The sequence below is a fragment of the Haliotis asinina genome, chromosome 7 (genome assembly GCF_037392515.1).
Source record: "Haliotis asinina isolate JCU_RB_2024 chromosome 7, JCU_Hal_asi_v2, whole genome shotgun sequence".
NCBI lineage: Eukaryota > Metazoa > Mollusca > Gastropoda > Lepetellida > Haliotidae > Haliotis > Haliotis asinina.
Genome location: NC_090286.1, coordinates 53,470,365 through 53,487,371, shown reverse-complemented (window position 1 = coordinate 53,487,371; position 17,007 = coordinate 53,470,365). Strand labels below are relative to the sequence as shown.

The 17,007-nt window shown below is 38.1% G+C and overlaps 1 protein-coding gene across 2 annotated transcripts; it reads right to left on the bottom strand.

Annotated features, from left to right (window-relative positions):
• Nucleotides 1-360: 360 nt before the first annotated feature.
• On the bottom strand, nucleotides 361-16,631 carry LOC137290494 (syntaxin-7-like). 2 transcript variants are annotated; one of them, XM_067821472.1, is made up of 12 exons: nucleotides 16,593-16,631; nucleotides 11,208-11,353; nucleotides 9,549-9,620; nucleotides 8,922-8,991; nucleotides 8,258-8,357; nucleotides 7,473-7,619; nucleotides 6,521-6,573; nucleotides 4,803-4,893; nucleotides 4,238-4,310; nucleotides 2,089-2,171; nucleotides 1,154-1,273; nucleotides 361-430 (listed from the first exon to the last, which is right to left on the bottom strand). In XM_067821472.1, the coding sequence occupies exons 2-11, from the start codon at nucleotides 11,287-11,289 to the stop codon at nucleotides 1,175-1,177; spliced, it is 870 nt and encodes a 289-aa protein (XP_067677573.1). In that variant the 5' UTR covers nucleotides 11,290-11,353; nucleotides 16,593-16,631; the 3' UTR covers nucleotides 361-430; nucleotides 1,154-1,174. The 2 variants fall into 2 exon arrangements, with proteins under 2 accessions (XP_067677573.1, XP_067677572.1); XM_067821471.1 differs by having other exon boundaries at nucleotides 16,589-16,626.
• Nucleotides 16,632-17,007: the final 376 nt, after the last annotated feature.

The following is a 17,007-nucleotide window of genomic DNA, read 5'->3' as shown; positions in this document are numbered from 1 at the left end:
AGTCTTGGAATTGTTTCAGAAGATACACCAAAAGCTACTGCTATTTTTAGAAACAACGAAACAACACAGTAAATTGTCAAATGACCTCCAGATCAAATCTCAGGTCACTTCAGCATGTCTCGTCCTTTCATAAGGCGAACATCACCAAGGTCATAAGGAGAAGTCCACCAATGTCACAAAACCTACACGGTGCTGTGGTAGATGTGGGTAGGTAGGTCATCTGTGCTCAGTAGAGTAACTGCATGTCCACAGGTTACCATGGCAACTGCTTAAACAACACCTCAGGTGGGTGGGGCTATGTTTTGGTGGTTGACAGTGTGACCGACTTATGTCGTCAGTTATTGTTGGCACCCCAGATGATGAGGGCCAGGATCGTTATCACTATGGCGATGATGATAACAATAATACAGGTTTTCCGTCTAGATTTTCTCTGTAAAATAATATTTAATAACTCAGTATGTAGATAGAAATAAGAATGAAACCTTTTGAAAGATAATATATACAAATATGAAATTGAAAGTGACAGTGATAAGAAATTAGAAATCTATGTTTCAGTGATCAAGCAGGACTGGCGACTGTTCACTTCACAGAAAAACAAAATGTAAACACATGACCAGCAAAACATTTAAAAAAAAGCTTCTAAACATTTAAACAAATCATATATCAGAAAGTGATTTCAGCTGAAAATCAGCTGGGGCTCTGGGCGGGTGAAGATTGATTGATCTGCATTTAAGTCAGCGAATATCCTCAGATTCGTGAAAAATTGGCATCCCTGATGTATACAGTAGCATACTATACCCAACATAGGTTACAACTTCACAAGAAAATACTGACTGTCTCAGTAATGATACAAATTGTCTTCAGATATAGAGACATAAGTGAGTGAATGAGTGTAGTTTTCACCCTGCTTTAAGCAATATTCCAGCAATATCACAGCGGGGGCCACCAGAAATGGGCATCACACATTGAACTTATGTAGGAATTAAACCCAAGTCTTCCATGTGAAGAGCAAATGCTTTAACCACTAGGCGACCCCACTGCCCCGTAAAGTTCTATCGATGATGATGTGCAGGAAAGCATCTTGTTGGAGATGCATGTATTTTCTATGTAGATGTCTTGTTAAATTGTCGAGCAAATATGCTTACATACTTACGTTCACATATTTAAAAAACATTTAGTTTTTGGGGACAGCAATGGCGATGATAATTGCAATGACAACTAAAATCACAACAACAATAACAGCAATACAGCACTTTTTTCTTCGGGCTTTGGACTGAAACAAACAAAAATGTGATTGTGAAACTAAACATCAAACATCCAAGGCAGAAAAGACATTGCACAAGCAACAATCAACTAGTGGTTCTACAGTGTACCAACAACAATGGACTAGTGGTTCTACAGTGTACCAACAACAATGGACTAGTGGTTCTACAGTGTACCAACAACAATGGACTAGTGGTTCTACAGTGTACCAACAAAAATGGACTAGTGGGTCTACAGTGTATCAACAACAATGGCTTAGTGATTTTACAGTGTACCAACAAAAATGGTCTACTGGTTCTACAGTGTACCAACAGCAATGGACTAGTGGTTCTACAGTGTACCAACAACAATGGACTAGTGGGTCTACAGTGTACCAACAACAATGGTCTACTGGTTCTACAGTGTACCAACAGCAATGGACTAGTGGTTCTACAGTGTACCGACAACAATGGACTAGTGGGTCTACAGTGTACCAACAACAATGGAGCCAGACCACCAAATCTCCACTATACCACTAGGTTCTGACAAGAAAAACATACTAACATGACTTATTCATTTCACTACATGCAGTTACATACACAGAGGTTAGTCTCAAAGTGCACACTGACAACAGATTGAATCTTTCACAAATGGTGCTGTAGTGATACTCTTTGTGGTGATCAGATGCCTGTAATACGGTGTACAAAATGTTACAAGTGTCATCCTGAGAGTATGTAAACCAACATCCAAGAGGATGCTCACAGGCACATGTGACACAAGATCAGACTACCTCACTATACTACAAATGATACCCCCAAAATGGTTGTGGTGCAGCTCGAAACTAACCTGGTATGTGGAAGCTTTAGCCAGCTGTTGTGTCCCTTCTTCAACATGGATCTGGGTCTGTTCTATGTTAGCTTCTATGCTGTCTGTAGGAAGAAAGAAATTGCATAGAAATAAGATACTCTTTAGCTTCAAATATCAGCTAGGCTATATTACAATGGAAAAAAATCACTTAACAGTTTCAGTCTCAAAGGTGGCCAAGATCAGGTAACTTTCCTAATCACGACAAAAAAGGCTCCAAAATCTAATCAAGGCTCCAAAATCCATGGCATGAGTAAGCAAACAATTTAGAGCAATATCTTGACAAATAAGTCAGATGACCATTTTCAACAGCAAATAATTTAGGTTGCATCTTAATATCATCCTTGTACCTAAGCTAAAACATCCCACTCATTGCAATAAAGAAGTTGACTATACATAGAACTTGGTTTTCCTTTATTCTGCCTGTTGCATTTTTCTGGATATAATGAACACGTTGCTGTTTCTGAGTGAAGGGAGTATCATCTAAGAATATTTGTGTCTTGTGTAGGTTTGTCAAAATCGATTCCAGATTATGAAGAATAAAGCTGAAATATGCTCATGGAAAAATTTAATGGAATGCATGAAATAGCTGTGACTTTTAATCTTGAATCAGTAAGAGAAAAGTTCATACAGATGAAAAGGCTTATGTCAAGTGATTAACTGCTTGGTATTGTTGTGGTATGCTGCGAATGAGTGTACGGATGATACCAATCGGAATTCTACACCATTCACCCTGGAGAGCCACGAAAAGTTCATCCAAATTGTTGGGTTGAACAGGTCTGTCCCGAACATTGCGGCCAAGAACATCCCAAAGATGTTCGATGGGGTTAAAGGTTTTAGCCGGCCAATGCAACACCCGGACACCTGCAGCCCTCAGTCTGTCCCGACAAACATGAGCGATGTGAGGGTGGGTATTGTCATGCTGGAACTCGAACATTTGACCTGCAGTACGTGCAAAGGGGATCACAATCGGGTTCAAGATCTCGTCATGATATCGTACACCTGTTATCCTGCCATCAACACACACAAGATCTGTTTTGTGGTTAAAGGTAAACCTGCCCCACACCATAACAGAGTCCCCTCCATAATGATCATGCTGTTTGATGGTGCAGGCACTGTGACATTCCCCAACACGTCTCCAACCTCATATTCAACCGTCATTATGGTCTAGTGTGCACCTGCTCTCATCATTAAACATGGTGTTTCTCCACTGACGTATGGACCTTCCTCTATCGTTCCGTGCCCACTGCAGTCTCAAGCGCTTGTGTTTCTCAGTCATGTTGATTCCAAGCAATGGACGGCGGCTTTTGAGACCAGCAGTAAATTCTGATATTTGTTCTTCACCTGAATTCCGTATTGATTTTGGAGGAGGATTTGAATCTGTCTCGCAGAGCAAAAAGGCATAGGGTCCGGTCATCCCGTGGGGTGGTTTTCTTTTTCCGTCCCCGACCTTGCCTCATTTTGAAGTCACCATTTGCTCTAAAGAGATGCCAAAGTCTGGATATCATGCAAACAGACTTGTGAAAAGTTGTTGCAACCTGTCGTAATGAGCTTCCACCATTAACCATGCCAACTGCCTCCCATTTCTGTGCCAAAGTTAAGTACTGTCTCGCCACGTTAACAAAGTTTTTAACCGTTGTGTTTGACAGTGCACATACATGTAACGTGTAAATCTAAGTGCATGTAACTTCAGGAGCATGTAGTGCACGTGCATGGAAAACATTATGGTGAGTTTGAGTGAACTGCTCTTCATGAAAATGATAACACTGAAGATAGTAAACAGAAATTTTAAATTGCCCTAAGAAACATGCGTTCCCTTAAATTTTTCCGTGAGTATATTTCTGACATCTAATTGACTCACAAACCCTCTTTATTTAGAATTCATCAATTCAGGTTCATGAACTGTAGCTATCTAGAACCTTTCCTAGTTTCTAAAACCAGCATGTTCAGGTATCTACCTAAAACATCTCCTTGTTCATGAACCAACATGTCCAGGTATCTACCTAAAACCTATCCTTGTGTATTCATGAACCAGGATGCCCAGATACCTACCTATAACATCTCATTGGTCATGAACCAATATCAACATATAAGATCTTCTTGTTCATGAACCAACATGCCAGGCACCTACCTAAAACCTCTCCTTGTTCATGAACCAACATGCCCAGGTCTTTGAAGATCTGATTAACATCCATGATGTCATGCTGTAAAGTACAAATGTTGCCAGTGAGACAACAACATCACAAAGACTTTAGTAGCAATCTCATGTAAGTAGCAGTTGGTTGATAGAGAAAGGTTTTTGTCATTGTAAGTCCTTAACTGATGCTTCCTGCAAAATGAGGAGCACAAAGAGACATACGTTAAGATTATAATCCCTGATTAGTTAATTTTGAATTAATGACAGAATAAGATTTACTACCACTTTTGGCAATACTTCATAAATATTGAAGCTCAAATAGGAACGAAGCCATAAATGCTACACGTTTCATGTTGTTACCAGTTTAGTGAAACTCATGGGCAAATATGTATTACTGACAACACAAAAACAGGAACTAACAATCTTGGATTTGTACTATGGATCACTGGTTACTGGCTAGCCCAGGGGAGACAAATATGGAAAGGTGAATGTGGCACCTCAGATGTTTGGGCACCTACATGCAACTGTTAAACATGAAGGATAGAATATTGTTGCTGACCTCAAGCTTCTTAATGGCATCCTCTCGCTCTCTCAGGAGTTCCAGATCCACATCCTGCTCCATCTGCAGAACAGCTTTGGTTTGGGAGAATCTGGAATTCAACACATTTACACCTTCAGTCAAGTTAGGAACAACAATGTGCTCCTAATGCTTGCAGGGGTTAAACACCTCTCTACACATGTTGATAAGATTGGTTGGTTTGCTGTTTAACGCCATACTCAGTAGTATTCCAGCTGTATAGCTGTGGTCAGTAAATAATCGAATCTTGATCAGGCAATTGATCTACACAATTTGGACACAATGACATATCAAATATGTCAGCAGGTCTGAAACCAAATCCTGTTAGTCACCTCTTACAACAAGCATGGATTACAGTAGACCATTTCTAACCTGGACCTTCAAGGGTCATGCTGAATATTAACTAATGCCACAGTCTTTGAATCAACAAATATATTATCTTCCTGGCAGGGAAATCTCTGTAAATGTATGATCCAACTGAAGGTGATTCCATTCAACCACCCTTCTTCAGTGCATGTTGTCTGTATTCAATCATGAAGAACATGCTGGACATGCACCATAGCATTGTTTAGCACAAGTGATGTCAAACACCTTCATGATCAGCAATGATCTATTACATATGCGGGGTAGAATAGGCCTTCAGCAACCCATGCTTGCCATAAAAGGTGACTATGCTTGTCGTAAGAGGCGACTAACGGGATCGGGTGGTCAGACAGCTGACTTGGTTGGCACATGTCATCGGTTCCCAATTGCGCAGATCGATGCTCATGTTGTTGATCACTGGATTGTCTGGTCCAGACTCGATTATTTACAGACCGTCGCCATATAGCTGGAATATTGCTAAGTGCGACGTAAAACTAAACTCACTCACTCACTCACTCTATTACATATGACAAAGAGGCATGTTGCTAACAGTCCACCTATGTACTAAGAATTACCTCTCTTTTTGTGTTGGGCCACCTCTTACAACCACCAGTTCTTGGGACAAATCCTAAATTTGAATCACCAGACAGTTTTTTATGTTTAAGACTTATGGCCTCTTGACTTAATTTCTCCGGAGCTGCCAGTACAGAAGTATATTTGATTATATCTGTCAAAACATCATGTCAGCCAGGACCAGCAATGCCAACATTTGATCCAAGACCATAAATACCACTTTTTTTTGATCCACTATCAACCCCAGTAAAATTTGATCTCACAACTTGTTGATCCATAACCAAAGATACCAGTTTTTTGATCCATGATGAAGGACAGCAATATTTAAACTGTTAAACCCAATAGCATCAATTTTCATAAAGGGACAAATTATACCAATTTTTGTCTGTGCCAGAGATTCCACTTTTTCATCCTGGAATAATCATATTAATATTTGACTCTGGACCAAAGATAGCAGTTTTATATCTTGGACAAATGACATCAGTGTTTATATACCATGAAAAACAGTGAGTAAGTGAGTTTGGTTTCGCAATATTCCAGCAATATCACCGCTAGAGACACCAGAAATGGGCTTCACATATGTATCCATGTGGGGAATCAAATCTGGGGTTTGGGCATGACAAGAAAAAGCTTTAACCACTGGGCTACACCACTGCTCCTGAGAAAAGTGAGTCAGTGATATTACTCAATGTTGCATCCACAATTTTGCAGATGATAGTGTCATAGCAGCTTTTATGTGTTTTTTCTCTTAGAGCATCACCTACCCAGGAGCCATACTTTGATCCTCTGTTGGCGACGGGAAGTCGTCAAATGGCGACTGAAACATCAAGTATAATTCATTCTTGTTAGTTCATGTAGAGACATATGTGCAGACAGTCAAGAGTGTGAACATAGACATAACTGTGACTGATAATAATTGAGTGGGTAAGGGTTCAAGAATCCCATTGCCCATTGCCCAGGACAAGTCAGTTTTCATTTCGGGAAATGATATCTTACTTGTCCATCGGCTACTTGATAACTTCTGCCTACAGTTACAAACTGCAAACAAACTTGGATTTCATTTCTTATCTGCTCAAAATGTACCAATTAAATTTAGCAATTATCATAGAGTAGAGTTATCTTTCTTTGCTATTGATCTCTACTCGATAAGGAGTCCAATGAACATTAACATCAAATACCATGTTGATTATTACATCATCATGTCATAAAAATCAGGAGAAAGTGGAAAAATAGTCATGACAAGTTACTTTCTTAAAATCACTAGCCCTGTGGCAAGTGCTTTTCAGTTTTGAAAAAAATGTAACCTCTGGTGGGTGGTTAAGTTTAGTTTCACGTCGATTGTATCACTATTGCAGTAAAATCACACTGTGGGACACCAGAAATGAGCTTCACACATTGAGCCCATCTGGAGAAATGAACCCGGGTCCGTGGCAAGATGAACGAACACTTTACACCGCAACAGATTAGTGCTACAAGTATGAATGACAAGAGTTTAGGCTGCTTTTCGCAATATTCCAGGAAAGGGATTAGTATTATCTGGTAATATATCCAAAGAATCCCTGTGTGAAATCCCATCAGGACAACAAATCCTATGATCTCACTGTGTACACAAGAATCCTATGGAGACATCCCTACTGGACAAAAAATCCCAACAATCCTGCTGAAAATTCCCAATAATAATAAACTAAGAATCCCAGGTCCCACAGATGCACCCACCTTCATGGCTGCTGTCCCGGAATGTGCTCGTGCCCGTGCCATGCTGGCTTTCTCCTTCTCGGCAGCTGTGCGTTGAGCTGTCTGGAAGTTCTTCAGGGCATTGCTGAACTCTTCCGTTAGCCGCTCCTTCTGCATCTTGAACTGTCTCTGAAATTTGTTTGTTTCTTGTTTAATTCCACATTCAGAACTAAACATAGTTTTGGACAAACACATGACAAAACACCAACAATAATTGATTGAAAACCTTAGTTGATGTTTGTTGTTAACTGCCAAAACACAGCAATATATTGATATATGACAGCAATCTGCAAATAATTCTGTCAAGACCGCACAATCTGGTGATTGACAAGATATATGCAAAGTTTGTTAAGAATCTGCTGCATGGAATCATACAGTTAGCACATAGGTGCTTTTAGTCATACCTATATGAACAGAAAAAAATTCTAAATTGTGTATGTACAATAACTTGAGAAACTGACAAAGGAAAGTGATGATAACTGCTGAATGTGTTACTGTCAAGTATTATAAAACTGGAAACATTCTAAAGGTTCCATGCACCAATCCACTCAGGATCAAAAGAGATGGGAGAAATGTAGTGTGAGATACCATACATTGACACATTTACTGCTAGATGATTTCGAATTACAAAAGCATTTGGTGGTCTGCTAGGATTTGGTTGGTTAGTTTGATGTTTAACACTGCACTGAGCAATACTCCAGCTATATAATGGTGGTCTTAAACCATCAAGAGAATACTGTGATCATGAGAGTCTATTATGAGCTGACCTGTTCGGATGGGTTGCTAGGAGCAGGTAGATGTGCCAGTTCCTGCAGGTGGGAGTTGGTCTCCTTGGCCAACTGGTTTGTGTAGTGGGTAGTCTGATGACTGCAGATGGTAACAAAGCTCAGTCATGTAGAACTGTTTCAGTCACAATCACAAGTATAATACGGGCAAATGCTTATGCAAAGGTGTTTGCCTGCTTGAAGCATTGAACTAATTCTTAAGGAGTGTAACTCTTGAGTTATCTTGACTTTACACTTAAATGAGCTCACACGTCCACTATGTTTCACAAAACAATGAAAGACATGTCTGTTGTCCTAAAGTGCAGGGTATATGTTTCAATGAATTAGTGATTTGTCAAGCCAGATGACTAAAGGGGAATAACTCAGGGTGAATCAATCTTTCTAATGGTCTTCATGAACTTACATAAACAAGCAATCAAAATGCTTCATCTAAATGGAAGATCAGGTTGAATCTGATACATCTTGTAAGCTCTTGATACATATAAGGAAGTAAGGAGATATCAGAAATACTATTCTAAGCAATATATCAGGCAAATGAGCTTTAAGAATAGGAGAAATATGACCTGTCACTGCATTATTTAAAGTCTAAGCAAAATGACCGGAAACATGATACTTTTTCAGAACCCTGTTGATCGGTAGTACTCACACTCTGTTTCTGATATCATCGGAGTCTTCTCTTGTTCCGATCTGGGCAACAAATCTCTGAATCTGGGCAACTGGATTTTAACAAAATAGGGTGATAACATTTTCCATAAATAATGATCAACTACATTATTGTGGCCTTACCAGTCCACCAGCCTCAGCTCATCATTTGGTTGGGGTTTCAGTTAGCTACAGATTCGTAGCATTATAGACTGTAATCAGCTGACATAACAGAACAAAAAGAAATCAAACTGGACAGTGAGTGAGTGAGTTTAGTTTTGCGCCACACTCAGCAATATTCTAACTATATGGCAGCGGTCTGTAAATAATCGAGTCTGGACCAGACAATCCAGTGATCAACAGCATGGGCATTGATCGGCGCAAATGAGAACCAATGACATGTGTCATCCAAGTCAGCCACCCTGACCACCCTATCCCGTTAGTTGCCTCTTACAACAAGCATAGTCGCCTTTTATGGCAAGCATGGGTTGCTGAAGGCCTATTCTACCCTAGGACCTTCACAGGTCTAAACTGGACAGGATATTTAATGAAAACAGGTAGAGTGACTAAGACTTATGAATTGTTGGGCTTTGTGCTCACACGAATGACACCATGACAACTGTTTACTCACCATTTTGAGTAATTTTCTGAATATTATTCCCAACACTCTGAGCAAGTCTGGTGTGATCACTGCCTCCATCAGCTGAAGCAACAGAAGAATTATTATAATGAATTGAATACGTAAGTCCAAGATAACTGATCTAAACATCGCAACTAGCATCTGATATCTTCTGTTCTATAGTCACGCAATATACAAGATAAAGTGTCTTGTAATAATTCACCATCTGAATGACCAACTGAACATTGTTTATGTTCTAATAAGCATTATTGCCACTACTGGAGAATGTATCATTGCATATACTGTCTCAGGACATCTTACAGATGAAGTGAGCATACATACTATATAATATATTTTGCTCATATGACAATGTGCACACATGCAATGTGGCTGCTGGCACTAACCCAGACTTAAGCTGGTTTTAAAGTGCCTGCCCACTGAAATAACATGCTGCAGTTAAGCATGACTACACACTAGGACACGTCATATTGACTGAGCTGGGCTGACAAGTCCTTGATGCACCCATTAATACCATGCACTATATTCTACTGTCTTTTAGTAAGATGCGCCTGGGGATCGAACCCATGACCATCAGCTCTCTGGTGGATGCTCTAACCAATACACCAAGGAGAAGGTCTGGACACATTACAGGCATACTCAGAGATTAAATCATGTTCTGGTCCCAAATTTGGATATTTTTAACTTGCTGAAAGTTCTTACACTCCTAAAATGCTGAATATATCTTATTAAACACCACACAAAGCAATATTCCAGCTATAAATGCCCCATAAATAATTATGGAACAGACAATCCAGTGATCAACAGCATGAACAATACTGATCACATATCTACCCAAAGGGTTTACTCTATTACTCTAGTACCTTCTTACAGTGACTTCGTGCTTTGAAAGTATTTTTTTCAAATGCAAACTTTGTTCTAAAATCATATACTGTTAGTTTTTTAGTTTTTAAGCTGTCAACTGACCAACGAGCAAGAAAAGTTTGATCATGTGACCCTGAGATTGACCAAAAAAGAAATAACAATCAATATCCATATAATTATGATGTTTAGCTGTGTTTTCGACACTTAGAACACTTTAGTTTTGAGAAAAATCACAATTTTTTGGTCAAGTGCTCTATCTCCAACCATTTTTCGAGAATTTCCTATTTATTTTAATACACTGAGCTCATAATATGCCATTTTCTGATAATGTTTGCCATGTCACATGCATGTGCAAAATTCCAAAGAATCTGATTGAACAGTTCAGAAATTATCATTCTCCTAAACTTCAAGATAGATTTTCTCGAAAACAAGTACCTGCTACTTAGTATACACTGGTTTTCAATTTCTGGCGATGATTTACCTCCATAAAATGTATAGTAATAACTTTGACAACACCATTGACAGGAGTTACTGGCATATTCGTATCTTCAATTTGGAAATTTGTAATGACATTTGTTCCATAATTAAGGCTAATTCAACTTCTCAATGGGTCCAGGTGAAATTGTATGCATACTGTTTGACCTCTTTAAGATTTTGACAGACACACATTTAATGAATCTTTGACAGGACATTCTTTCGTATCATTAATAAATAACAACCTCTGTCATATTACTGACACAAATTTGCAGTTTAAGCTAAACAAGAACAGGACAATGTTACCATAGTTACCTCCCCTTCCCTGGTACCCCCCTGAGCTTCCACCTTGGTAGCCAGAGAATCCGTCGAACGATCCTCTACCGTATGATGCCATGATTGCAGCTGCTAATTTGTTTCTGGACTATCACAAATGTAATTCTGATTGGACAGTGTTCAGTCTGAAAGGAAAGAAAAAATTAATATTGACATGGACATAAAAATAGAATGATTATGAATCTCTTCTCTGGTACTAGCTGCAATGCAGGTCAGCAGCCATCAACTGCTGAATAGCACAATGCTGAAGGTATATGGTGTACAGTTAATATGGTCAACACTGATGGTAAGCTTTAAGGGAGATAAAGGTAAGTGCTATCGTCTGATTCAGAAATCATTCATCACCACTTGCCTCTTTGAATCTTTCCATAACCTCCAAGAAGACTCTTCCCCTTCTCAATGCTAGTTATGTGCCAAAAAACGACAAACCAATCAGAATGTGCACAATCGCTGAGGTGCTTTGATAAAAATCATCACAAAAACTTAAATTGTTGATGTTATTGTTTACAAAATTCTGAACAATATATATTGTCCTAAAAAGTCCTGGACCACTATTAGTCAAACATTTTGTTGCCTCTCGGTTTCTAGCACAGAACTTGCAAACAATGCTCAATAAATAAGTACAATGAGTAGAAGCAGTGCATGAACATGAGGAAGCTCGTAAAAATACCCGGAAGCCAACTTGGCTGATAACTGAAAAATGTTGCTGGCCCTGTGAACATGTAACCAGCCCTGTACTAAATATAGAGAACTTAGGTAAGGTGTTAAAATACTCTTATCAAATAATTACTTATTGTGAGGTAAACTTAAACATGTGTAAAAGCTTGGTGGTCCCTGTTGATTCATTTAGTGTCACTGCCATGTGAATTAAACAAACAGGCAAAGTCAGAATGGTCAGTATCTTTGACAAGAATGGTCTCTACATGTTCTTCATGCAATTACTGAATTAGCAGAGGGGAATTGTAACTCTCCTTGTGAAAAGTAAACATGAGGAACAGAAAATGTAACAAAAACGACTTGGTTGCAAGACCATTCTGTAGACCAACCACATTTAGTGTTAGATAAAAGGGTAGGCTGATATCTGGAAGTTATGGTTTGACTGATCATTAACTAACCACCCACACACAGACAGACATACAGACACAGACACACACAGACACACACAGACACACACAGACACACACACACACACACACACACACACACACACACACACACACACACACACACACACACACACACAGTCAGAGAGATGGTAAAATATATATACCCATGGAAAATGCATTGGCCCATAGGGCTTGCTCTAAAATAAAGTCGAAAGCCCGCCATGTAACCAGCAAGCCGCAGGCCGCCAACCAGACACTATTTCCTACACTGCTAGAAGTTAGTACAAGTCCTACAGTCATTGTCCAAATGCTGACAAATAACTTTTTAAGGTACAGTGAGAAGTGCAAAAGGATAAATTCTATTGCTAGCAACCATTATAAGAGATGTTGTGTGTAAAGATTAATGGATACTGACTATTTTTACACACGACAAAGATACATACAGGATTGATTTCAGGAAACAACCAAGATTGAAGAATTTGAAATGACATTCACAAATAGCTAATAAGGATTATAATCATGTTAACATGAATGCAAAAAAATATAAATTCCAAACTTACTTTCCATTTTGAATGTATTAAAGTGTAGACAATGTTCAAAGATTTTAACACTGACATGACTATTGTGGTAGGTACATTGATATCACTAGTAAAGACTGTTGTCATAATGGTCATAGAAAACACTATTAATAATTAACTTGTTCAATAGATAACAGTCAAAATAAATGATCTGATTAGGTCAAAACATGCATAGTCTTGATAACAACACATAGAAATTTTCATCTGAAAAAGCATGACAAAAACATTTTGTTTTGGACATGAACATATATTATCACGATCTCTCAACCTATTGAAAATTTGGCAATATGGATACTGTAACGTTACCATGGATACTGTATTCATACAAATCAATACATTCAGTTGGTTATGAGCGGCTATTGAATCATTTAACATGTCTACATTACTTAAGACTACCATAGCTTACATGGTAAACAAGAAGCCAAAAAATAAACTTTTAACATTTGATGGAATGGTTTAGTTTATATTTAACACAAGGATGAATAATCGCAGGTCACAATGGAATAGAAAGTATTTTTGATATACACAAAGAAGAAACTAATTTTAATATACATAGATGTACAAATATATGTTGATGGTTTTGAGTCAATATTTTCAAATCAAACTTTCCATACAAAAAGAAAAAAAACACCTTAAATTTTTAAATGCTCTTTGAATATATCTCTCATAACTATTTGCTTGATTTTATATTACATGGTTGTACATATGTATACAACATAGTACATTCCTTTGCTACAAATTATCCAGAAAAGTCATTGCTACAATACTATCTACATTTTCTTGATCAGTGTTATCTAATAAGCATGAAGATGCCCTAATGTGACTATGTATCCATTCAATACATACTTCATATATATGGAAAGATAAATTACATAGTTTGCACACTGACATATCACCTTTTAATGACAGTTGTCAGCTTCAGTGTTGGTACAGTTTGAATGGGATTCTGACAGAACCACAACCATTTGTGAGTGTCATTAAAGGGGCACTGATGTAGAGCGAATAATGTCAAATTACGAAATCAAGCTGCAAACTGGTCAGCACCCGCTCCTTTGACTGTGACGGACACAGGGACTGGGCTCCTGACCACATTAGCAGAATTTCTTCACCCTTAACAGTCAGGAAGCTGGATGCCCATTATATGCCATTATTTAACAATATCCATGGTATTCCTTGTCTGATTTAACAAAATATTCCAGCAGTGTAGTTTTTTTCTGATGCCTGGATGGTATAGTGACTGATACAATTTAATCTTATTTCTGTGTTTTAAACCTCGATATCTAATCATGTCATGTAAAAATATGATGTCTACAGGCCTGTAGCAAGCCATTTGTTTCATTTGAGTCCGAAAGATTGCAAAGCTTTATATTCACATAGTTTTGAGGGTTAGCCCAGCTGTCACAGTAAAAATCATATGTAAATTTTGGTAGCTATAGTAGCTACTCTGGTTTATTATCTGTGATAATAAAAACATACAGTTGATTTATTTGAATTTGTAAACTAAAAACAATGACGTTGTCAGTGGTAGAGAAATTTGAAAATTTTCGTACGTAAAAAAACCCAAACTTATTACACCTATTTACCCAAGTACACAGCAAATGCCTGTATGTATTTCCTATGCAACAACGAAGTTCCGTTGGTATCCTCAAAACACTTTTGGCCCATCAGTGTTTTCAGGCTGCATGTGACACAGAGATTACATCTTCCTTGCTCTAACTCGCGTTTGATGGTGTAAACCTACACATGTTACTTGTCATCATTCACTTGATGGTCGGTTAATGAATTTATTAGTGGTGACACCACTCAGATAACTCGACAAAGATTCAACAAAAGAGTAAATACTCAACAATATTAATTAAGGTCTGTAGTGGCAAATGTATTAAATGTTATGTAATATGTGCATGTAATGGTTTATCAGGTGAGTTACAAAAACAAATAATGATCAAAGGATTAACCTATAACACACTGATTGACTAATTACTTTTATCTTCTACAGCGGATTTGTCAGAAGGCAGTGTGTGTAGATGTACTAATCTATACTGACTACACCCTGTCATAAAGTGCAAGCGTAAAAACAACATCCTCCTTTCAAAGAATTAACCACCATTGCGTTGATTGACTGACTGCATATTATTGGTTAACTAAATCACTTAGAATGATGGACATCATATAATTAGTTTCCAGGTGTGTTATCGTGAGTGACCAATGAGAGGTTTATGTGGTTTTCACCAATGTGAAAAACCTGAAATGATCTGTCACTTTTTCGCAAATTAGACTGTTGTAAGACACACGACATAGAGCAGGATTATTTACCAGGTGCTTATTTTATTTGGATATTGATGTGATATTATGTGGATATTGATTGATACATTCCTGAACAAAGTAGTAGCCTGAAAATGTTGCTATAACATTAGTCTGTTTTAAATTCATTATTTGCATTTTGTTTTAATTCATTTGTTGTAGCATTCAGCAGAATCTATATGACACACAACGCACACTAGATCGCGCATAGGCCGTGTGTCAAACACTATCCACATTGACAGTCTACACAATGTTTAAGTGTTAGTCATGTTAGAAATTTACCATAAGTATAGGCAGACCGTGTGTTTTTTTATTTTCAGAATCATACAAATATGACAATATTTAGGGTTATGAGACAAAATATAAAGACGTACATTGGCTTCGTTATTTTTCTGTCCTAATAGTTTTTTTTTACCATTTCTACTACTGGCAGATGATTAACGTTCAAAGTGTTTCATTTGTTTTCATAATACATTCACATTTGTAATGAAGTTAAAATGACTTCACCTTAGTTGATCTGTCTATAATTAAACTCTCAATTGCGCATACTGGCTGCGCAGCAGAGGTCACGAACCAGTCACGAATTCTGGGATATCATCCGAGTACTCACGGGAGAAAAACAATAACAAAAGTTTAAACCAGTACATTAAACCAGAAATTGCTCCGCATCGGTGCCCCTTTAAACTAACTGTGACCAAACATACAGTTTTATACAGAATAATAGTAGAAATTAAAATGTATACATAAATGTACAGCACATGATGACACTGTGTTCTACATCGTTATTATTTGAAAAGGCAAATGGTGAAACTGCTTCATGACACTACTTCGTTCATGACACTACTTCGTTCATGAAACATGAGGCACCTTCAAGCATAAAAAAATACACTAAGTTAAAAAATACAAGTGCAAGAACAAACAGTTGAATACGTAGACTGACTCACTTTGTGGGTGAACAGTCAATCGCTACTGGGCCGGACGGTGGAATGGTGAAAAGATCAAGAGGATAAAATCTATACCACTGCCATTACCACTCTAAATACATACAGAGTACTGTCCAGGAAATGCAATAACTTCTCAGTCTGCTGGTGAAATCTAATTTTGGTTGCTAAATGCAATAACTTGTGACGATGAGTAAGAGACCGTATTTAAAATCATAACTCACACCTTTCTTAAACAGTTGTGATTAGGGAAAATGTTTCGCAAATTATCATCTGTCAATCACTGAATGTCCTTATCTTAAACGATGTAGTAGACGCCATGTTTCAGCTTTTGTCATCCACATGTAATTTTTCTCACATGCCTATTCCTTAGATGTTCAGTAACATAAGCCGTCTCACATCACAACATGAACACATTTTGCGACCAAACCCACCTACTTCCCACTTTCCTCCATTACGTGACGTCAGTGTTCAAAGGTACGTAACTCTCAACATGCGTATCAATGTGCAGACCTCTACGAAAAAAAGACTGTAGGCTTTTTTTCTCTATCCTTCGTCGGTGTCAGAGTAAGGTCTGCTCTGACGACTTCCCTATACACGCATAATTGCAATGAGTCTCCAGTTTAGTGCATGCATTAAGGCACATACAGGTATATACAGAACACGCTGTATATACACTCACAGATAACTGAGTCTCCGGCTAAGTGCGTGTGCTGAGCGCTGACTGCAGAGGCACACAGAAGTATGTAGTAGATTCTGATAGTTGTGTGGTACGTAGTACAGCATGTAAGGCTGAGCAAATGAACTCTATGTCAATTCACTCCAATTCACCCCCATGACACTCACCACTTAC